Source organism: Pseudophryne corroboree, chromosome 4 (genome assembly GCF_028390025.1).
Source record: "Pseudophryne corroboree isolate aPseCor3 chromosome 4, aPseCor3.hap2, whole genome shotgun sequence".
Classification (NCBI taxonomy): Eukaryota; Metazoa; Chordata; class Amphibia; order Anura; family Myobatrachidae; genus Pseudophryne; species Pseudophryne corroboree.
This window is the reverse complement of record NC_086447.1, coordinates 386,114,950-386,138,805: the sequence shown is the minus strand read 5'-3', so window position 1 is coordinate 386,138,805 and position 23,856 is coordinate 386,114,950. Positions and strand designations below refer to the sequence as shown.

The 23,856-nt window shown below is 45.6% G+C and overlaps 2 protein-coding genes across 4 annotated transcripts in view; one reads left to right on the top strand and one right to left on the bottom strand.

Annotated features, from left to right (window-relative positions):
* The window catches only part of MCPH1 (microcephalin 1), a 774,602-nt gene that overhangs the window by 241,938 nt on the left and 508,808 nt on the right, over nucleotides 1–23,856 (bottom strand). The gene's annotated exons all lie outside the window — the stretch shown is intronic.
* The window catches only part of ANGPT2 (angiopoietin 2), a 59,822-nt gene continuing 57,542 nt past the window's right edge, over nucleotides 21,577–23,856 (top strand). Inside the window, exon 1 of the mRNA XM_063916681.1 lies at nucleotides 21,577–22,058. Coding sequence (XP_063772751.1) covers nucleotides 21,759–22,058 — 300 coding nt within the window. The 5' untranslated portion in view covers nucleotides 21,577–21,758. The remainder of the gene's footprint in view (nucleotides 22,059–23,856) is intronic.

Here is a 23,856-nt window from a genome sequence, read left to right as displayed (position 1 = left end):
CCAGGTCCTCTTTTGCCAGGATATCAAATTTGTAGAATTTTACAAACGTGTTCTCCCCTGACCACGTAGCTGCTCGGCAGAGTTGTACTGCCGAGACCTCTCGGGCAGCCGCCCAAGATGAGCCCACCTTCCTTGTGGAATGGGCCTTAACCGATTTAGACTGTGGCAGGCCTGCCTCAGAATGTGCAAGTTGAATTGTGTTACAAATCCAACGAGCAATCGACTGCTTAGAAGCAGGCGCACCCAACTTGTTGGGTGCATACAGTATAAACAGCGAGTCAGATTTTCTGACTCCAGCTGTCCTGGAATATATTTTCAGGGCCCTGACAACTTCTAGCAACTTGGAGTCCTCCAAGTCCCTAGTAGGTGCAAGGCACCACAATAAGCTGGTTCAGGTGAAACACTGACACCACCTTAGGGAGAGAACTGGGGACGAGTCCGCAGCTCTGCCCTGTCCGAATGGACAAACAGATATGGGCTTTTTTGAGAAAAAACCACCAATTTGACACTCGCCTGGTCCAGGCCAGGGCCAAGAGCATGGTCACTTTTTATGTGAGATGCTGCAAATCCACATATTTGACTGGTTTTAAACCAATGTGATTTGAGAAATCCCAGAACTACGTTGAGATCCCACAGTGCCACTGGAGGCACAAAAAAGGGGTTTGTATATGCAATACTCCCTTGTCAAACTTCTGGACTTCAGGAACTGAAGCCAATTCTTTCTGGAAGAAAATTTACAGGGCCGAATTTGAACCTTAATGGACCCCAATTTGAGGCCCATAGACACTCCTGTTTGCAGGAAATGCAGGAAACGACCGAGTTGAAATTTCTTTGTGGGGCCTTCCTGGCCTCACACCACGCAACAAATTTTCGCCACACGTGGTGATAATGTTGTGCGGTCACCTCCTTTCTGGCTTTGACCAGGGTAGGAATGACCTCTTCCGGAATGCCTTTTTTCCCTTAGGATCCGGCTTTCCATCGCCATGCCGACAAACGCAGCTGCGGTAAGTCTTGGAACAGACATGGTACTTGCTGAAGCAAGTCCCTTCTTAGCGGCAGAGGCCATAAGACCTCTGTAAGCATCTCTTGAAGTTCCGGGTACCAAGTCCTTCTTGGCCAATCCGGAGCCATGAGTATAGTTCTTACTCCTCTACGTCTTATAATTCTCAGCACCTTAGGTATGAGAAGCAGAGGAGGGAACACATACACCGACTGGTACACCCACGGTGTTACCAGAACGTCCACATCTATTGCCTGAGGGTCCCTTGACCTGGCGCAATACCTGTCCCGTTTTTTGTTCAGACGGGACGCCATCATGTCCACCTTTGGTATTTCCCAACGGTTTACAATCATGTGGAAAAAACTTCTCAATGAAGTTTCCACTCTCCCGGGTGGAGGTCGTGCTGAGGAAGTCTGCTTCCCAGTTTCCATTCCCGGGATGAAAAACTGCTGACAGTGTTATCACATGATTTTCCGCCCAGCGAAAAGTCCTTGCAGTTTCTGCCATTGCCCTCCTGCTTCTTGTGTCGCCCTGTCTGTTTACGTGGGCGACTGCCGTGATGTTTTTCCCACTGGATCAATACCGGCTGACCTTGAAGCAGAGGTCTTGCTAAGCTTAGAGCATTATAAATTTACCCTTAGCTCCAGTATATTTATGTGGAGAAAAGTCTCCATACTTGATCACACTCCCTGGAAATTTTTCCCTTGTGTGACTGCTCCCCAGCCTCTCAGGCTGGGCTCCGTGGTTATCAGCATCCAATCCTGAATGCCGAATCTGCGGCCCTCTAGAAGATGAGCACTCTATAACCACCACAGGAGAGACACCCTTGTCCTTGGATATTGGGTTATCCGCTGATGCATCTGAAGATGCGATCCGGACCATTTGTCCAGCAGATCCCACTGAAAAGTTCTTACGTGAAATCTGCCGAATGGAATTGCTTCGTAGGAAGCCACCATTTTTACCAGGACCCTTGTGCAATGATGCACTGTTTTTAGGAGGTTCCTGACTTGCTCGGATAACTCCCTGGCTTTCTCTTCCGGGAGAAACACCTTTTTCTGGACTGTGTCCAGAATCATCCCTAGGCACAGCAGACGTGTCGTCGGGATCAGCTGCGATTTTGGAATATTTAGAATCCACCCGTGCTGATTGTAGCAGTATCCGAGATAGTGCTACTCCGACCTCCAACTGTTCCCTGGACTATGCCCCTATCAGGAGATCGTCCAAGTAAGGGATAATTAAGACGCCTTTTCTTCGAAGAAGAATCATCAATTCGGCCATTACCTTGGTAAAGACCCCGGGGTGCCGTGGACAATCCAAACGGCAGCGTCTGAAACTGATAGTGACAGTTCTGCACCACGAACCTGAGGTACCCTTAGTGAGAAGGGCAAATTTGGGACATAGAGGTAAGCATCCCTGATGTCCCGGGACACTATATAGTCCCCTTCTTCCTGGTTCGTTATCACTGCTCTGAGTGACTTCATCTTAATTTGAACCTTTGTAAGTGTTCAAAAAAAAATTTTTTTAGAATAAGTCTCACCTAGCCTTCTGGCTTCAGTACCACAATATAGTGTGGAATAATACCCCTTTTCTGTAGTAGGAGGGGTAATTTAATTGTCACCTGCTGGGAACACAGCTTGTGAATTTTTTCCCATACTACCTCCTTGTCGGAGGGAGACTTGGTAAAGCAGACTTCAGGAGCCTGCGAAGGGGAAACGTCTCGACATTCCCATCTGTACCCCCGGGATACTACTTGTAGGATCCAGGGGTCCTGTACGGTCTCAGCGCCATGCTGAGAACTTGTCAGACGCGGTGGAACGCTTCTGTTCCTGGGAATAGGCTGCCTGTTGCAGTCTTCTTCCCTTTCCTCTATCCCTGGGCAGATATGATCTTATAGGGACGAGAGGACTGAGGCTGAAAAGACGGTGTATTTTTCTGCAGAGATGTGACTTAGGGTAAAAAACGGTGGATTTTCCAGCAGTTGCCGTGACCACCAGGTCCGATGGACCGACCCCAAACAAGTCCTCTTCTTTTATACGGCCATACTGTGCCGTTTGGAATCTGCATCACCTGACCACTGTCGTGTCCATAACATCTTCTGGCAGTTATGGACATCGCGTTTATTCATGATGCCAGAGTGCAAATATCCCTCTGTGCATCTCGCATATATAGAAATGCTCTATAGTCAATAAAATACTGTCCCTGTCAAGGGTATCAATATTTTTAGTCAGGGAATCCGACCAAGCCACCCTAGCTCTGCACATCCAGGCTGAGGCGATCGCTGGCCGCAGTATAACACCAGTATGTGTGTATATACTTTTTATTATATTTTCCAGCCTTGTCAGCTGGTCCTTGAGGACGGCCCTATCTATAGACGGTACCGCCACTTGTTTCGATAAGCGTGTGAGCGCCTTATCCACCTTAAGGGGTGTTTCCCAACGCGCCCTAACTTCTGGCGGGAAAGGGTATACCGCCCATAATTTTCTATCGGGGGGAACCCACGCATCATCACACACTTTATTTAATTTATCTGATTCAGGAAAAACTATGGTAGTTTTTTCACATCCCACATAATACCCTCTTTTGTGGTACTTGTAGTATCAGAAATACGTAACACCTCCTTCATTGCCTTTAACGTGTGGCCCTAATAAGGAATACGTTTGTTTATTCACCGTCGACACTGGATTCAGTGTCCCTGTCTGTGTCTGTGTCGACCGACTAAAGTAAACGGGCGTTTTAAAAACCCTTGACGGTGTTTTTGAGACGTCTGGACCGTACTAATTGTTTGTCGGCCGTCTCATGTCGTCAACCGACCTTGCAGCGTGTTGACATTATCACGTAATTTCCTAAATAAGCCATCCATTCCGGTGTCGACTCCCTAGAGAGTGACATCACCATTACAGGCAATTGCTCCGCCTCCTCACCAACATCGTCCTCCTACCTGTCGACACACACGTACCGACACACAGCACACACACAGGGAATGCTCTGATAGAGGACAGGACCCACTAGCCCTTTGGAGAGACAGAGGGAGAGTTTGCCAGCACACACCAAAAACGCTATAATTATATAGGGACAACCTTATATAAGTGTTTTCCCTTATAGCATCTTAATATATATATAAGCATATCGCCAAATTAGTGCCCCCCCTCTCTGTTTTAACCCTGTTTCTGTAGTGCAGTGCAGGGGAGAGCCTGGGAGCCTTCCCTCCAGCCTTTCTGTGAGGGAAAATGGCGCTGTGTGCTGAGGAGATAGGCCCCGCCCCTTTTCCGGCGGCCTCGTCTCCCGCTCTTAACGGATTCTGGCAGGGGTTAAATATCTCCATATAGCCTCCGGAGGCTATATGTGAGGTATTTTTAGCCAAAATAGGTATTCATTTGCCTCCCAGGGCGCCCCCCTCCCAGCGCCCTGCACCCTCAGTGACTGCCGTGTGAAGTGTGCTGAGAGGAAAATGGCGCACAGCTGCAGTGCTGTGCGCTACCTTTAGAAGACTGAGGAGTCTTCTGCCGCCGATTCTGGACCTCTTCTCACTTCAGCATCTGCAAGGGGGCCGGCGGCAAGGCTCCGGTGACCATCCAGGCTGTACCTGTGATCGTCCCTCTGGAGCTGATGTCCAGTAGCCAAGAAGCCAATCCATCCTGCACGCAGGTGAGTTCACTTCTTCTCCCCTAAGTCCCTCGTTGCAGTGATCCTGTTGCCAGCAGGACTCACTGTAAAATAAAAAACCTAAGCTAAACTTTCCTAAGCAGCTCTTTAGGAGAGCCACCTAGATTGCACCCTTCTCGGCCGGGCACAAAATCTAACTAGCTTGGAGGAGGGTCATAGGGGGAGGAGCCAGTGCACACCACCTGATCCTAAAGCTTTACTTTTTGTGCCCTGTCTCCTGCGGAGCCGCTATTCCCCATGGTCCTTTCAGGAACCCCAGCATCCACTAGGACGATAGAGAAAGTTTATGATTTAATAAATGTATTTTACCAAGTAGTAGATTCAAAGGTTAAAAGAAGATATCATACATAACGGGGAATGGTAGTTGTCACCATGTCCTTAGGATATGATATATAATTGTTTACCTATTAATTCTAAAAATGTTTGTTATTTAAGAAGATTGATTTAGCAATTTTATACAAAAACATATATTAACTTGAGAAAAGTTTTCTTGCAGGATGAACTATTCCTAAAAAGAGTAATTGACTCAGTAATCAGGAAACATGTTCCTGCCACCAGAGTATCAATAAAACCTCGAAGTGGTAAAGGTGGCTAATAAGTTCTCCTATGGCTAATGAAGTCGTATGATTAATCAACTGGAAGTTGACGTTTTATTTCATTTAAATTATTGATAACATGATTGAACTATATGATAGGATATTCCAGAACTGTGGACATTTATGATGATTCCAGGACATTGGACATGAACTATTACGATACCATATTGTTCTACATTTTTTTAATACCACAAATTGGAGGATATTGTTGATTTCCGGAAACAGCACTTTGAGCTCACTGCTGTGCTTATTTGACCAAAGACATTACGGATCCTGATATGTGTAATGCCAAGTATATAAAGGAGGTCCATGATATAAAAGAACTTTAACCAAGGCATTATGATATGGACTGGAAAAGATAAATGTTTAAATCCTAGTATTCAATTTTCAGGATTAGGAAAATGTTTTTTAAGTATATTGTATGTGATTGTATGTGATGATGTATTCTGTGATGAGGTTTATTCTTTGGCAACCCCGATGTGATTATAGACATTCATTTGATGTTCACCGCATACAGGTGCGGCCTATGTTGTATTTAGAAGGCTACTGTCAAACGCAGAATAGCAATACTACATGAAATGATTATTAGCTAACTATACATTCCCAGAAATTCTCTTGAGATGACAGGGCACATGGATAATGTCCCTGATCAAAGGGTGGAGCTGTCAAATACTGGGACTGAGGCAACCTGCTGAAGGCCTAACAGTTATGTGTGTGCACTACGGGATAGTACGTATATTATGTATACACCCAATAATCACAGTAGCAGAGGGTTCTCATATTCATTAGTATAGTGTAGAAGCATAAGAGAATCCATCTTGATTCTAGCTAGATGATATAGCAAATTCATCTTGAACTTTTTACACACTGAGAGACGAGAAAAACAACTTTGTTGGCTAAGTATTGTTTCCACATACGCACTTTCTAAAAGCTCATAGAGTACAGATGTAATTCCTAATATGGACACAGTTGAATATCACGAGTATCTTTGAGTATTCTTGACAATGGTCCTAATATTGCATAATAATATTGCATAATAATATTGCATAACAATATTGCCTAACACTGTATTCCTGAGGTATGAAATCATATGGGAGGGATATACAAAAGGGGCGTAACTGTGTATTATATAAAACTCATTGTTGATACGTGTATCTGGTTGTTGTTAAATGATTTGACACAGGACGAGAGAATGCTACCTCTCCCCTGTATACGGGCGTGGCCCTTTGAATAAATAATAATTGATTTTTATAAATCCATTTTCAATTCATTAATTTTACCTAACAACCCAAACAGCAACAAGATGGTTAATTTAGTTAACCCAGAAAAAGTCAACACTCAGTCTCTGAAAATATACCGTTATGGTAAGAACTTACCGTTGATAACGGGATTTCTCCTATGTCCACAGGTATCCACAGGATAACATTGGGATATGCCGGAGCGACAGCGGAAATGGCACCAAATAATCACGAGCTTTCTGGCCTCCCAGGATGCATCGGGCTCCTCCATATAATCCCGCCAACGACTCAGTCAAATCAGTTGTTTTCACAGCAATTAGGCAGGAGCATCATGTAGAACCCTATTCAGGTGATAAGAACACACATGCACACCCTCCCATACAAGAAGGAAGAGGTTTAGTGATTGTCAAGATACTCAAACCAGGTGCGTCAGGGTGGGATCCCTGTGGATACCTGTGCACATAGGAGAAATCCCGTTATCAACGGTAAGTTCTTACCGGTATATTTCTCCGGCTGGGTCCACAGGTTATCCAAAGGATAACATTGGGATTCCCAAAGCCATTATTAGTGGTGGGGACGCTCCTGATTAGCCAGGAGAACCTTTCGCCCGAATTCTGCGTCATGAGAGGCAAAAGTATCCAAGGCATAATGTCTAATAAATGTGTTAATGGAAGACCATGTGGCTGCCTTACAAATCTGTTCTGCTGAAACACCATGCTGTGCTGCCCATGAAGGACCTACCCTACGTGTAGAGTGTGCAGAGACATTAGCCGGAACAGGGAGATCAGCACGAGAATATGCTTCTGAAATTGTCATTCGTAGACATCTTGCTAGCGTCTGTTTAATAGCAGGCCATCCTCTTTTGTGAAATCCGTAAAGAATGAAGATAGAATCTGTCTTTCTGATGGCACTAGTACGATCCACGTAAATTCTTAATGCACGGACTACATCCAGCGACGCTTCTCCCGCAGACAGTCCTGATACCTGAAAAGCCGGGACTACAGTTTCTTCGTTCAGGTGAAACTTTGAGACCACCTTTGGAAGATAACCAGATCTAGTTCTGAGAACTGCTTTATCTGGATAAAAGATCAGAAAAGGAGACTTACACAATAGTGCCCCTAAATCTGACACTCTTTTAGCTGACGCCATTGCCAGTAGAAAAAGAACTTTAGCCGTTAACCATTTAAGATCTGCTCTCTTAAGTGGTTCAAACGGAGCCCCCTGAAGGAATTTAAGAACCAGATTTAAATCCCAGGGTACTGCAGGAGGAACAAACGGTGGTTGAATGTGCAACAGTCCCTGAAAGAAAGTACGCACATCCTGCAGGTTAGCAATCTTTCTCTGAAACCATACAGTTAATGCTGATACTTGAACTCGCAAAGAAGCCACTTTTAAACCCTTATCCATTCCTGCTTGGAGAAAATCCAAAAACCTGGATACTTTAAAAGATCTTGGATTCATACCTCCCTTGTTACACCAAAGAATATAGCCCTGCCATATTCGATAATAAATCCGAGCTGAAGAAGGCTTTCTTGCTCTAAGCATGGTTTGAATTACCTGTTGTGAAAAACCTCTTGATTTCAGGATAGAGGTTTCAACAGCCACGCCGTCAAAGACAGCCGTTCCGGATGGCTGTGACAACAAGGCCTCTGCGTCAGTAGATCTGGACGTTGAGTAAGCAGAATTGGAGCTTCCAGGGACATCCTTAGCAGATCTATGTGCCAATGTCTTCTGGGCCAAGCTGGAGCTATTAGAATTATGGCTCCCTTTGTCTGCTTTACGTTCTTCACTACCCTGGGCAACAGGGAGATAGGAGGAAATAGATATGCCAGATGAAATTCTCATTTCACTGACAGTGCATCTACAAGGATCGCCCCGGGATCCTTTGTTCTCGAACCGTATGCTGGAACTTTATTGTTCCAACGGGACGCCATGAGATCTATTTCTGGCAGACCCCATCTGTCCACTAGAGTTTGAAATACCTCTGGGTGTAATGCCCATTCGGCCTCCTGAATGGTGTGTCAACTGAGAAAATCCGCTTCCCAATTTAGCACTCCCGGTACAAACACTGCGGACAATGCCGGAAGATGAAGTTCTGCCCACCTTAGTATGTGAGTTACTTCTTCCATCAGTCCTTTGCTGCGAGTTCCTCCTTGATGGTTGAGGTACGCTACTGCTGTTGCATTGTCTGAACGGATCTGGACTGGTCTTCCCCGCAGAATGTCCTTTGCCTGAACTAGAGCCATATATATGGCCCTTATTTCCAACAAATTTATTGGCAGGCAACTTTCCTTCGTGGTCCATTTTCCCTGGAAGCAAACATTTTTGAACACTGCATCCCAGCCTTGAAGACTGGCATCCGTTGTCAGTACTTGCCAATCTGCTATCCAAAAGGGTCTCCCCTTGACTAGATGGTCCGTCTGTAGCCACCAAGCTAGTGACCTTTTTTATGCTTACTGGAAGCTTTATCATCTGTCTCTTTATTGTCTGATGTCTTCCATTCCATCTGGTTAGAATGAGGTGCTGTAAGGGTCTGGAGTGGAATTGTGCATATTCCACCATGTCAAATGTTGACACCATCAGACCCATCAGTCGCATTGCTGCATGGACTGAAACTGTCTGACTGTGCAACAATTCCTGAGTCATTACCTATACCTTGGAGATCTTCTTCTCCGGTAAGATAATCATTTTTAGACTTGGATCCAATATGGCCCCCAAGTGAACCATCCGTTGTGATGGATTCAGGGACGACTTCTCCCAATCTATGAGCCATCCGTGTCCTTGTAGACAAGCTACTGTCTGTTGGAGATGGCCCAAGAATAACTCCTGGGATTGAGCCAGGATTAACAGATCGTCTAGGTATGGAAAAATTCTTATTCCCTGCTTGTGGAGATAAGCTGCCATAACCACCATAATCTTGGTAAATACCCTGGGGGCTGTTGCTAGCCCAAAGGGCAAAGCTTGGAACTGATAATGCTGCTGGAGGATGGCAAACCTGAGGTAACACTGATGTGACCGTGCTATGGGCACATGCAGGTAAGCATCCTGTACATCCAGAGATACCATGTAATCTCCTGGTTCCATGGCCAATACTATGGAGCGTAACGTCTCCATGTGAAAATTTGGAACCCAAATGTATTCGTTTAACCCTTTGAGGTTGAGAATTGGTCGAAATTATCCATTTGGCTTCTGGATCAAAAACAGGTTTGAGTAAAACCCCCGTCCCCTTTGTGTCAGGTGTACCGGGATAATTACCCCAGACTGAAGCAATTTCTGAAATGCTTCTTGCAAAGCCCTGTCCTTCGACTCTATACGAGATGGGCTGGTGCAAAAGAACCTTTGAGGAGGCTGCTTCCTGAAAGGGAAACCATAAACGAGAGATACCACCTTCTGCACCCAAGCATCTGTCATCGACTGGCGCCAAATGTGTGCAAAGTGAAGGAGTCAGCCCCCAACCCTGGAATCCTCCAGGCGGAGGCCTGTACCCTCAAAATGATGGCTTCTGCTCAGGTTTGGAAGCTGGCTGTCTACTGGCCTACTGCTTCTTGCCCCTAGCTGATTTATTGTACTGGGGTTGGTTAGTCTCAACCTTTCCTTTAGATCTACCTGGTCATTGTCATGGCCGAAATTTTGCTCCCCTCGATTTAGGGGCATAGCTAGCCGGAAACTTAACTTTCTTGGATTCAGCTTCCGACTCCAGGATATCTGTCAATTGCTTTCCAAACAGAATATTCCCATTGAAAGGCAACGCTTCAAGAGCTTTCTTGGATTCTGTATCCGCTTTCCAAGTACGAAGCCAGACTGCTCTACGAGCGGCTACCGTTAAGGCTGATGCTTTGAAGCAATCGTACACATATCAATTGCTGCTTCTTCCAAATATTGCGCAGCTTGTTTTATATAGCCTAGCTGAGACTCCTGCTCCAGGCTGAAGCCATAGCTGGCCTTATCACAGCCCCTGAGAGAGAAAAAAATATATATTTTTCAAGAAACCATCTACTCTTCTATCTGTGACATCATCCAGTGAGGTAGACGGTAATGGTAAAGCAGACTTACGCACAAGTCGTATAACATGTGCATCTACCTTAGGAGGAACCTCCTTTTTTGAACAGTCCCCAGCTGAAAAAGGATAATAAGAATCCAATTTCTTCGGAATCTTATACTTTTTATTAGGAGTAGCCCACGGTCCTTCTATAATTTCCGTCAGATCCTCTGACTCCGGAAACTCAGTCTTAACCGATTTTGGACGTTTAAACTTAGGTGCCTTAGATTTTGACACTGGCTTGGCTGGTTCCTCCAGACACATAATAGCTTTCATGGCATCAATGAGCTCAGCTGAAGCCCTACGACTGCACACAGATATACAAGTGTCAGATACCAAATTAATCAGCGCAGTCTCCTGGTGCATCCAAGCAATACATCTTTCAAGCTATATACTGTATGCACACACTATATATATATATATATATATATATATATATATACACACACACACACACACACAAAATACTGTGATGATGCAAACCACAGAAGACTATTACATGGTACAGAATAAAATGAAATCCGCTTTGTGAGAGGTTGGCTTTCCCAGGACTTCCCACCAGAGAGCCTGTCTGGAGTCTCCCTCGTAGATAACGCTTAGCAACTTCACTTCTACTCATTTTAGGGTGATAAGAAGCCCCAAAATAGCAAAACCACATAACACACTAGTTTGTAGTTACATGACAGGGTTGTGAATAGGTCATTAAGAGCTGCTAAGAGCTTGATAATGTACAAGCCAACACAATCCAGATATGTCAGAGCAGCAAACACCGTTACAGCAAATTGTAAGGAAAACCAACATGCAGTATTTAAAAAATGAGTATGTTGCAAATACAATTAACTTTGTTATTCTACCTGGATAACCTGGATAAATATATTATCAAATAATCACATACTTACTCTATGTTATAAACTTAATTTTTTTTATACTTTTCAGCAAATTTGTATGAACCAGTTCTTACATACTACAGGTTGAGTATCCCTTATCCAAAACGCTTGGGACCAGAGATATTTTGGATATCGGATTTTTCCGTATTTTGGAATAATTGCATACCATAATGAGATATCATGGCGATGGGACCCAAGTCTAAGCACAGAATGCATTTATGTTTCATATACACCTTATACACACAGCCTGAAGGTCATTTAATACAATATTTTTAATAACTTTGTGTATTAAACAAAGTTTGAGTACATTGAGCCACAGAAAACAAAGATTACACTATCTCACTCTCACTCAAAAAAGTCCGTATTTCGGAATATTTGGATATGGGATACTCAACCTGTACTATGAAAATAGTTATCTGTATTGTAAGCATTTACGACTTTATTCTCATTTCTGAGGCCATTTATTTTTATTACACACATTTGCGCTACTTTTCATTAATGTCTGACATTATATTTCTTCAAAATTTGGTTTAAAAATTGTCTTTTTATTTAATAAAGATATGAATATATTTTAAAAATTATTTTAAAATATTTCATTTTTTTTTTTTTTTTTTTACATAGATGGTTTTGCACCCCCACGTGTCCCTAAATGAATTCCCAACTTTCTAGTGGAAATAGTAACCCTCCTCCTCCCTGTGTCTAAAAATCCCCAACAGTATCGCCCTCTGATAGTAATAGATCCTAGTGTACAGCAACCACCCCCAGTGTCAGTGGGCTCCTATGTATTGGCGCGCGCCCCCCCCCCTTCATGTGTCACTTGTAATATATCCCCCTCCCCAGCTAAAAATAGTATGTGGGGGGCATAACCTACCACCTTAAGCCCCCCCTGTGTCAAAAGACACCCCCCTTCATTACACTCTCACTCTATGCCATATCCCCATTTTCTGCAATAAGGATACAGGGGAGTGTGGGGCACACAGGTGGGGGCAAATTAGTAGCCCCCCCCCCAGCTGATCTCTGCACACCCATTCACACTTTTATTACAGTGCATGTGCTCCCTTCTGCTTTTCGCATGGCATTCTGATTCCCATTTTAGTATTGATGTCGGCCATGAAACACCACATCATCACTCCTGGAGGTAAGAGCAGAATGAGAAGTAGCGTTCTGCAGAATTTCCTCCATTACAGACAACAACGTAACGGAAGGCACAGATGCATGGGATGCGGTCAAGACAGGTAAAGCCCATCTGATTAATGTATTAGTGGGTGCTAGCATGTTTTCAAGATTTTTTTTTGTACTGTCTCTCCATTTATGTTTCAATTCTTTTTTTGTGTGATACAAGAATACAGTGCATACAGACATAAGACTATGCCAAAAGGCATTTTATAAACACCAATGTATAATGTAATTAAATTTTTACCAAATGCTTATGAATCGGCCATCATTTCACCATTATACAGTACCTTCCTTATACTAAAAAACATGAACCATTGCAGCTGAAGACTGAAGTCTGGAAAAGTCACCTCTCCATGGAAATGTTATTAGGGATAGACACGTTTAAGTGCATCTATTTATAAATGGAAGAAGGGTGCAGGCAGCAGTTCACCCCCGTCTTCCGGGTTTTTTGCAAAGACACTCTCCAAACAATATATATGGGGCATCTTCTGCGTCTCCCTGAAACAATCAAATCTATAACAAAAGGATAGGGGTATGAGCGACCAATGGTGTCTTAAAACTTAAAAAAAATGATGATCAGATACCAAGTATTACATTTTTTAAAAAGATTTATTAATAACAACAGTGATCGCGCTGAGCCCCCAAAAAAGTGGGCCCCAGGGACCCCTCACTTTTAAAAATTGGGGTCCTATCGGTCCTTTTCTGGGTCCCATCGGATTAAAGGTTCTTTTTAATCTTAATCTTATTTGGACACTACAAAAAAGTGTTGCAAGGTGGGGAGGGGGGGGGGGGGGGGGTGACAGTGCTGCTGGGCTGTGTAGCATGCAGGACACCCTGCACCAGAGCTGTAACTAGACATTTTGGTGCACTTTGGCAGAAAGTGAATTGCTGGTCCACCACCAAGACCAGACTAGAGACACAAAAATGTAGGGGCATGGCTTCATGGGGAAGGGCTGTGACCACATAAAAGTGCCAATTCGCATTACACCATACAGTAGTGCCGCTTATACACATTGCACCAGGTAAAGCACGTTATACACAATGCACCAGGTAGACCACGTTATACACAATGCACCAGATAGAGCACGTTATACACATTGCGCCAGGTAGAGCACGTTATACACAATGCACCAGATAGAGCACGTTATACACAATGCGCTAGGTAGAGCACGTTATACACAATGTGCCAGGTAGAGCATGTTATACACAATGCGCCAGGTAGAGCACGTTATACACAATGCGCCAGGTAGAGCACGTTATACACAATGCGCCAGGTAGAGCACGTTATACACATTACGCCAGGTAGAGCACGTTATACACAATGCACCAGGTAGAGCACGTTATACACAATGCACCAGGTAGAGCACGTTATACACAATGCACCAGGTAGAGCACGTTATACACAATGCACCAGGTAGAGCACGTTATACACAATGAGCCAGGTAGAGCACGTTATACACAATGCGCCAGGTAGAGCACGTTATACACATTGCACCAGGTAGAGCACGTTATACACAATGCGCCAGGTAGAGCACGTTATACACAATGCACCAGGTAGAGCATGTTATACACATTGCGCCAGGTAGAGCATGTTATACACAATGCGCCAGGTAGAGCACGTTATACACAATGCGCCAGGTAGAGCACGTTATACACAATGCGCCAGGTAGAGCACGTTATACACATTACGCCAGGTAGAGCACGTTATACACAATGCGCCAGGTAGAGCACGTTATACACAATGCGCCAGGTAGAGCATGTTATACACAATGCGCCAGGTAGAGCACGTTATACACAATGCGCCAGGTAGAGCACGTTATACACAATGCGCCAGGTAAAGCACGTTATACACAATGCACCAGGTAGACCACGTTATACACAATGCCCCAGGTAGAGCACGTTATACATATTGCACCAGATAGAGCACGTTATACACATTGCGCCAGGTAGAGCACGTTATACACAATGCACCAGGTAGAGCACGTTATACACAATGAGCCAGGTAGAGCACGTTATACACAATGCGCCAGGTAAAGCACGTTATACACAATGCACCAGGTAGACCACGTTATACACAATGCACCAGGTAGAGCACGTTATACATATTGCACCAGATAGAGCACGTTATACACATTGCGCCAGGTAGAGCACGTTATACACATTGCGCCAGGTAGAGCACGTTATACACAATGCACCAGGTAGAGCACATTATACACAATGCGCCAGGTACAGCACATTATACACATTGCACCAGGTACAGCACATTATACACATTGCACCGGGTACAGCACATTATACACATTGCGCCAGGTAGAGGTTCACTTACACATTGCAGTCACCACCTCAGACCTCCAGTAGTCGTCCCCCCCCCACCTCCCGCCGCCCCCAGACGCCACGGGAACCCACCACAGCAAGCCCAGCCACCACCCGCTTCACTCACCGTCTCTGCACTCGCACCTTGTGTCCGGAGCAGAGCTGAGCAGTGCGCTGCAGCAGCTTCCCGGAATGGATCCGGCCCTAATTGAATATACCCCTATATATCTATCTATCTATATATACACACACATATTTGTGTGTTGTGTATAATATATATATATATATATATATCTCCTATATAATAGCCCAGATCTGTGATCTTGTGATTCATTTGCTAACGCTGGGCGGAGTCACAACAGTGGGCGGAGTTAGTCAAATGAGTCACAGATCTGGCCAAATCTATAGGACACTAGGAGCAGCTGCAGAAGCAGATAGTATGGACATGGCACAGGCAGGGGTGCACACCTCCCAGCTTACACACACACACACACACACACACACACAGCGAAAAGGGGGCGTGGCTTCGCGGGAGGGCCCCGTTTTCGTCAGTGAGGGGGCATGCCCAGCGCTCTGTGAGCTGCTGGCATGCCCCCAGGGGCTGATTATGAGTCCGGGGGGCACAGGGTACTTGAGACAGGGGAGCCCTATCTCATTGCTGTGCCTGCTGTGGGTTGGGGGCGTGGCCTAATCGCGGGACGCGAGGCCACGCCCCATTATGCAAATTCCGGGGGATTTTTTTTTTCTTTTATGGGATTTTGGCCCCTCAGCTAGGGGTAAATCCAGAGGGGGTGGTCGCTCCCCCCTACACACCCGCACAGGCAGAAGAAAGCAGGGAGACTGCTGCCTCCCTGTAACACCACAGACCTGCCAATACGCAGCAGCGTGTGCTGACTTGTAGCACAATGCTGCCGCTGTTGCTGGCAGGACGGGGGAGCTTCTGAGCTGGGACAGAGCTACTCGAGCCGGGGGGGGGCCCTAAAACTGTGGGGCCAACGGTACGTACCGCCTGCCCCCCCCCCCTTAATCCGGCCCTGCTGCTGGAACCCCCCCTTAATCCGTACCCCCTGATGCCCCCTCTCCCTCTGTCTCCACTATTCACCGCTGCTCTGCTAAGCAGAACAGCGAGTACAGGAGCTTTCCAACTGCTCCCCCCTCCCCCACCCGCAGAACACTGCGACCCGCGGGTGGGACAGCGGGACAGACCCCAAAAAATGGGACTGTCCCGCGAAAATTGGGACATTTGGGAGGTATGGGGGTGTGTGAGGGGGTATGCCATACTTGACCCCCACATCAGCATACTCAGCAGGGTCTCTCTGGCGGGGAGGAGCGTCACATTCTGGCACACTCCACGCTTCTTAGCTGTAGTTTTGTGGGTCACCAGCCGCTGTGCACTTTCCGTACTGCCTCTGTTATCTCCAGCCCCTGCGACCCCACCGCTAGCTGCAGCGCTGCCACCCGCAGTGAGTTGCGCCCAGCTCCTTCACACACTTTAGCCGGCGGGTAGCGCTGCAGAAGTCCGCGCTGCTTGCAGGCTCTGACCCCCTCCTCCCTCCAGCATCAGCGTCTCCTGGGAGCTAACCAGTCACTCCCAGTCTCCCCTTACCATAGTGCCCAGCAGCCGTGAGGTCTGCGCCACGTGCATGCTATGACCCCCTCCTCCCTCCAGCCGCAGCATCTCCTGGGGGCTAACCAGTCACTCCCAGTCTCACCTTACAACAGTGCCCGGCAGCTGCGCGAGGTCTGCGGTGTGTGACTGAGGAGGGGGGGAGTGATGCAGACGGGCAGAGGAAGCAGGAATACAGCCTAAGAGAGTCAGCCATGCCAAGTCTCCACCAGCAGCAGATGCCAACAGCTTGGAGTGGAACAGCAGCAGCCAGCAGCAGTGACTCCGGTAAGACACATCTGTCTGTCACCACTGTTCTGTCCCTAATACCAATCTCTCCCGTGCCCTGTGTTCTGTCATGTCCCTGTCATCCCTGGCCTTGACCTGCCACCCTTATCCTGGCCCTTTCACCCTTATCCTGGCCCTGCTACCCCTATCCTGGCCCTGTCACCCCTGTGCTTGCCCTGTCAACCCTATACTGGCCCTGTCACCCCTGTCCTGGTCCTGCCGCCCCTACACTGACCCTGTCACCCCTATCCTTTCCCTGTCTTTTATGTCCTGGCCCCGTCGCCCATGTCCTGGCCCCGTCACCCCTGTCCTGGCCCCGTCACCCCTGTTCTGACCCTGTCACCCCTGTTCTGACCCAGTCAACCCTGTTCTGACCCTGTCACCCCTGTCCTGGCCCTGTTACTGCATACCCTCCAACTACCTTTTTGGCAGGTACAGTACCCGCAGCACCTCCAGACCTCTCCCCAATGCACCACACCTCCGCACCTTCCCCTCCACCACATGCGGCACTCCACCCCTCCCCCACATGCTGTGCCTCCAGACCCCCTACACCACCCGCGGCTCCTACTCCTCCGCCCCTTCACCACCCCCAGCAATCTCCAGGCCCCCTCCACCATTCACCCCCCTTATATGTCTCCCCCACACCTGCCCCCCTCCACCCGCAGCATCTGCAGACACCCTCCTCCATCCGCGGTCCCCCCCTCACCCACCCCTCCCCCACCAATGGCACCCCCGCACCTGCCCCACCACCACCTGCAGCACCTCCGGACCTCCTTCCCCATCTGCCGCAACACCCGTACCTGCCCCTCCCCTACCCATGGCGCCTACGGACCCCTACCCCACCAGCAGCACTCCCGCCCCTTCCCATCCCACAGCACCTCCGGAACCCTTCACCCATCTGCAACATCCCCACACCTGCCCCTCCCCCACCCATGGCACCCCTGCCCCTCCCCCACCTGCAGTGCCTCCGGACCCCTCCCCCATCTGCATCCCCCACTCCTCTGCCCCTCCCCCACACGCAGCACCTCCCAACCCTTCCCCATCCGGGCCCCACCCCCACTTCCGCCCCCCCTCCATCCGCAGCATCTACAGACACCATCCGCAGTACCCCCCGCACCCGCTACATTCTGTACATTGTGGCCTGCAGGTGCTGTTCACGCCGTCGCAAGGGGCTGCGCCTCCTTCACCATCGCACACCCTTTCATTGTGCAATATTTAACCACTAACAAAGGAATGCAGGTGATACTCCATATAACACAAATATTGAACCCCAGAAAGGCATGCAAGGGTTAAGGGGGCGTAGCCCCTTGCGACGGTGTGAAGAGCGCCCGTAGGGCGCGATGAAGCACCTAGTATATATATATATATATATGTATTATGTGTGTGTGTTGTGTATAATATATATGTCTGGACAGTACTACTTGCAATCAAACAAAAGAAAAAAGTTAATGTGTACTTCTGTAACTTATTAGGCAAGCTGCTTGGGGGTCATTTCTAAAATATCTGTGCAATTTTTAAAGCTATTTTGTCCATTAATTTCAGCAGCTCTTATCTGGTAGTGTCATTGTGGCCGTGTTTACATAAATGTAGCACATTCTGTACTGCCCACTCCTGAGGAAGCACACAGCTTATGGAACAGTCAGTATATCACCCAGGAAGATCACAGCAGAAGCATGCAGTCTGGTATTGTGTATGGGAGGGAGCGAGAAGGGAAAATCCTTCTCTGCAGCTACATCAACAGACCTTTACTACACTCAGTGGAGGTGTCTCCAGCAACTTTATCTGGGTTCGCTCAAAGCCATGACTCAAGCTGTATACATGTACATACTACAAACGATGTTCACACCCCCAGCAATAGCTCACCACTGTAAATAGAAATCATGTATCTGTAGCATCTCTACTCCCCATTAAACAACAGTATGAATTCAGCACTTTGCAATAGAAATCATAACTGACATTATCTTACTTTACTCCCAAATTTCTCACATCTCAATCCTCACAATAAAACCCATATACTGCTTCTCATCTTATACCCAATATTTCTAGTAACACGATAGTACAGTTTGAATATCCCTTATCCAAAATGCTTTGGACCAGAAGTATTTTGGATATCGTATTTTTCCGTATTTTGGAATAATTGCATACCATAATGAAATATCATGGTGATGGGACCTAAGTCTAAGCACAGAATGCATTTATGTTACATATACACCTTATACACACAGCCTGAAGGTCATTTTAGCCAATATTTTTAATAACTTTGTGTATTAAACAAAGTTTGTGTACATTGAGCCACCAGAAAACAAAGGTTTCATTTTCTCACTCAAAATATTCCGTATTTCGGAATATTTGGATATGGGATACTCAACCTGTATTTCATTTTCACAGCCCAGAATATAACTCCCTGCCAATAGCCTTTTACACTCACTGCACCCTTTACAACTGCTACTTAAATACACATATCTTCCACTTTTATTTGCCTCCACACCACAGGCCATGGTCACTGTAATCGTGAAACTACTGTAGATATATAAATTGGCAGGTACACACTAGACGATGTTGACACAATAAAAATAAAGATTTCCCTTGAAATATCCCCATCAGCAGAATGAAAGATAAAGAGCATATACACTGAACGATATAGTGAATGGGGGTCATTCAGAGTTGATCGCACGGTAGCAGTTTTTTGCAACCGTGCGATCAGATAGTCGCCGCCTATGGGGGAGTGTATTTTAGCTGTGCAAGTGTGCGATCACTTGTGCAGTGGAGCTGTGCAAAACGTTTTTGTGCAGTTTCTGAGTAGTTCTGAACTTACTCAGCCACTGCGATCACTTCAGCCTGTCAGGTCTCGGAATTGACATCAGACACCCGCCCTGCAAATGCCTGGACACACCTGCGTTTTCCCAAACACTCCTAGAAAACGGTCAGTTGCCACCCAGAAATGCCTTCTTGCTGTCAATCACCTTGCGATTGTTGCTGCGATCTCTTTCTTCGAAAGGACCCACACTGCACGTGTTTCCCGTCGCCGGTTAGCGACGCGTCTATGCATTGTGGTCGCGGCGCATGCGCAGTTCAGACCTGATAGCACAGCTGCGAAAAACTGCAGCATGTGATCTGATCGGAATGACCCCCAATATCGTTCAGTGACATCACCCCTCCCATACCTGAACATGCAGTCATTAAAAATATAGCCTTAAGACCCATACACACTAGACAATATTGGGGGTAATTCTGAGTTGATCGCAGCAGGATTTTTGTTAGCAGTTGGGCAAAACCATGTGCACTACAGGGGGGGCAGATATATCATGTGCAGAGAGTTAGATTTGGGTGTGGTGTGTTCAATCTGCAATCTAAATTGCAGTGTAAAAATAAAGCAGCCAGTATTTATCCTGCACAGAAACAAAATAACACACCCAAATCTAACTCTCTGCACATGTTATATCTGCCTCCCCTGCAGTGCACATGGTTTTGCCCAACTGCTAACAAAAATCCTGCTGCGATCAACTCAGAATTACCCCCATTGTGTACTATATCGCTCATTTTGAGCTTTATGAGCGATATAGTTCCCAATATAGTCCAGTGTGTATGCAATGAACGATACGCGTTCCCGCCCATCTTCAGCTAGGGTTTCTGTCATCTGAACTTACAACTCAATTTTGCCTATATCGTTCACGTAAAAGTGTATATCGTTCAGTGTGTATGTGGTGGACGATATGAACGATATTCATCATAATAGCCACTCTGTAATGCCAGCCCATTATATAAATTAGCCACCATTAGTGTCCCAGACGATGCTAGCAATATCGTTCATATCGTTTGAAAAATCGTTCAGTGTGTATGCATAATATCTTTCATCAAGTATGCCTGGAAGCTCAAGGGAAATCGTTCACCAATATTGTTCATATAGTTTAGTGTGTATGGGCCTTTAGTTGGACTGCATGTTCCGTTGATAAAGATAAATAACGACCCGCGGGAGCACGCATGGTTATAGTGCATACACACTTGATGATACGCATGATAATAAAGTCTAGTGTGTATGCCCCTAAAGTTGCACATACCACTCATCTGGCTCCACACAGACCTTCTGCCTAAGAGGCTTACCATTGCACGTCATGTTCATCTAAAAAGTGCAATGCCCATGGGCAGAGACAGAGGGGCTAAGGGCATGTGTACTGTGCCTCAGTGGGCATAGGTTGTATCAGCTTTTCATAGTGGATGGATTTCTGCATACTGTACTCCAAGATAGCACACAGCACAGACTCTGGGAGGCAGCCAGGAAGAATGTAAAATGTCATACCAACACTCCCCTATCATGCAGCATAGCTATTTTATTATGTGCACTGAACCGTGCCAGCATTCTTTTAAGTTTTGCCAGATTTGAGAGTTACACACAGTTTACCACTATAGTTTAAACAAACACTGACTATTACATTAAAAATATAAATTTGTACAGGAGCTCTGCTGCTCTTTCACGATAGTCAGTACTGTGCATCCTGATGTTGGATTGTTCTGTATAGTCATTGACTGGAGCACAGGGGAAGCGGCTGCTTCCCTTACCCACAACACAGGGGACAGCAGTGAACTGCAAGGTCACAGCTGCAATACTGTAGCTTTGTGTGAGAGCTTCACATGGTCCCTAAACTTGTCCTCCTGACATTCCCTGGTATCACTAGATTGCTGGTCTCCCTGGAAAGCCTATGCTGCAGGCGTGTTTCTGGAGAGCTCTCCCTATCGCATCCAAGGGGAGGGTCATTAAGTCTGTGCACATGTCATCTGCTTTCTGTTTAAGGATAACTATTTCAGGCTTCAAATCTCGCACCCAAAGCAACACGTAAATTGGAAATACTAGGAAGACAGATCCTGTTTGTTTGCACATCTAAAAGACAGGTTTTATTAGGTTTGTGATCATTGGAAGAACACTTTAAGTTGTAAGCCAGGAAAAAGAAAAGTAAATGAAGATGTGGCCCTCTGCTGTGGCTGTGCTGCTGGTGGTCCTTAGGAGCTTTGATGTGGGTCTGGCAACAATTCGTAAAGCTGTGGAGAGTCCAGGCAAGAAGCAGTATCAGGTGCAGCACGGGGCTTGCAGCTACACCTTTCTGCTGCCAGAGGTGGACAGCTGCCGCTCTGCTCCTGCCAGCCCTTATGTGTCTAACTCCGTGCAGAGGGATGCCCCATTAGACTATGATGATTCTGTGCAAAGGCTGCAGCTGCTGGAGAACATCATGGAGAATAACACACAGTGGCTGCTAAAGGTAAGCTTTTCATAGTGATTGGCAGAAGGGTGCAATCTTTATCCTACTGTAACACAGAAGTAACAGTATATTCACACCAACTCCTGTCTAAATGTGGCTATAGTTGTCACAAGTGGGACATTTACTGTACAGTAGTTCTGGGCAGGTGAATGGGCACAAGCAATGCTTTCAGACAACTAGAGATTGTATTACATTTGAAATACTTTCTTAAACTTTAATGTGTGCAGACGATTTCATCCAGCAAGGAAAGGGTACATTTTAATTGCACATTTATTTAAAAACATTGCAGGTTGGTAATTGCTAAACCCTGTGACTGCCACTGGAAAGTAGAGACAGCTGGAATCTACATCCAGTGCTGATATATAAGGAGACACTTCTGCCTGTGTCATTTGTATTGTACTGAATTAGACACATTAAAAACTGTTCCATGTGTTTTCTAAATTGCCTACAGTTACTGAGAATGGGTTGATATTGTTCAGCACAGTTAGGGGGATATTCAATTGTTAGAAAAGTCAGTTGGGTGTCTTTTTTCCCCCTATCTAATAGACAGGATAAACAGACACCCAACCGGAGGAAAGTTGGAAAGCAGGTACAGTATAAGCAGACTTCTTCTCAGAACACTTTTCTTTTTATGACAAGTAATAGGCAGTTGGTTATGGGAATATTTCTTTATGCTTCTACAACTACAACATGTAATACAGTATATATTTTTCCCATTTAGCATTAAACACCAAACTTTTCACTTCCTTACAAAATGTATTATGTTATTTTGGGTCACTTTCACTGAAAAAGATAATCGAATATCAGTACTAAGTTTGACTTCTTAAAACAAAATTCAAGGATAATTTCTCAGATTTCTAGCAACAGGCGTTCTGTACACCAAAATTCCGAATTTAAGGTACAACGAGACCACCCACAGGTGAGCTCAGCAACCTACTGTAGCTGTCAATGATCTATTTGATGGTCAGAGCTATTGTTCACGCATGTTGGCTTTCCTTCCAGTGCAGGCTATGATGCAAAAGAAGTCCCTTGTGGCTTCTGTAATGTCACCCATTTTTAGGTTTCAAACGGATTATAAAGCAAGACAAATACAGTCTGTACAGTACTAAGAGTGCAAGATAATAAATCATCTTCATGATTGTCACATGAGGGTCGTGTTAATGAATGCATGTAGTAGAGTTCACTGAAGGTCCACTGAGGAAACATTCTCATGGTGATTGCAATGGGACGGGTTCAGCAGCTCAGTGCAGCACTATGTGCTTGATCAGAACAGGACAGTTTTTCATTCATGTTTTCTTATTGAAGTAACATTTATATTAATTAAAGTAAAGGAAATGGTGTCTTTAGAATGCATTTTTATACTCTGGGAAAGCAACAAGCTGTTACACGGACTACTTACAAACTTTCTTAATATAGTTAGAAAATATAATATTGTTACAAGCATATTACTACAGGTTGAGTATTCCATATCCAAATATTCTGAAATACGGAATATTCTAAAATACAGATTTTTTTGAGTGAGATAGTGAAACCTTTGTTTTCTGATGGCTCAGTGTACACAAACTTTGTTTATTACACAAAGTTATTACAAATACTTTATTAAATCACCTTCAGGCTGTGTGCATAAGGTGTATATCAAACATAAATGAATTGTGTGAATGTACACACACTTTGTTTAATGCACAAAGTTATTAAAAATATTGGCTAAAATTACCTTCGACCTGTGTGTATAAGGTGTATATGAGACATAAATGCATTCTGTGCTTAGACTTGGGTCCCAGCACCATGATATCTCATT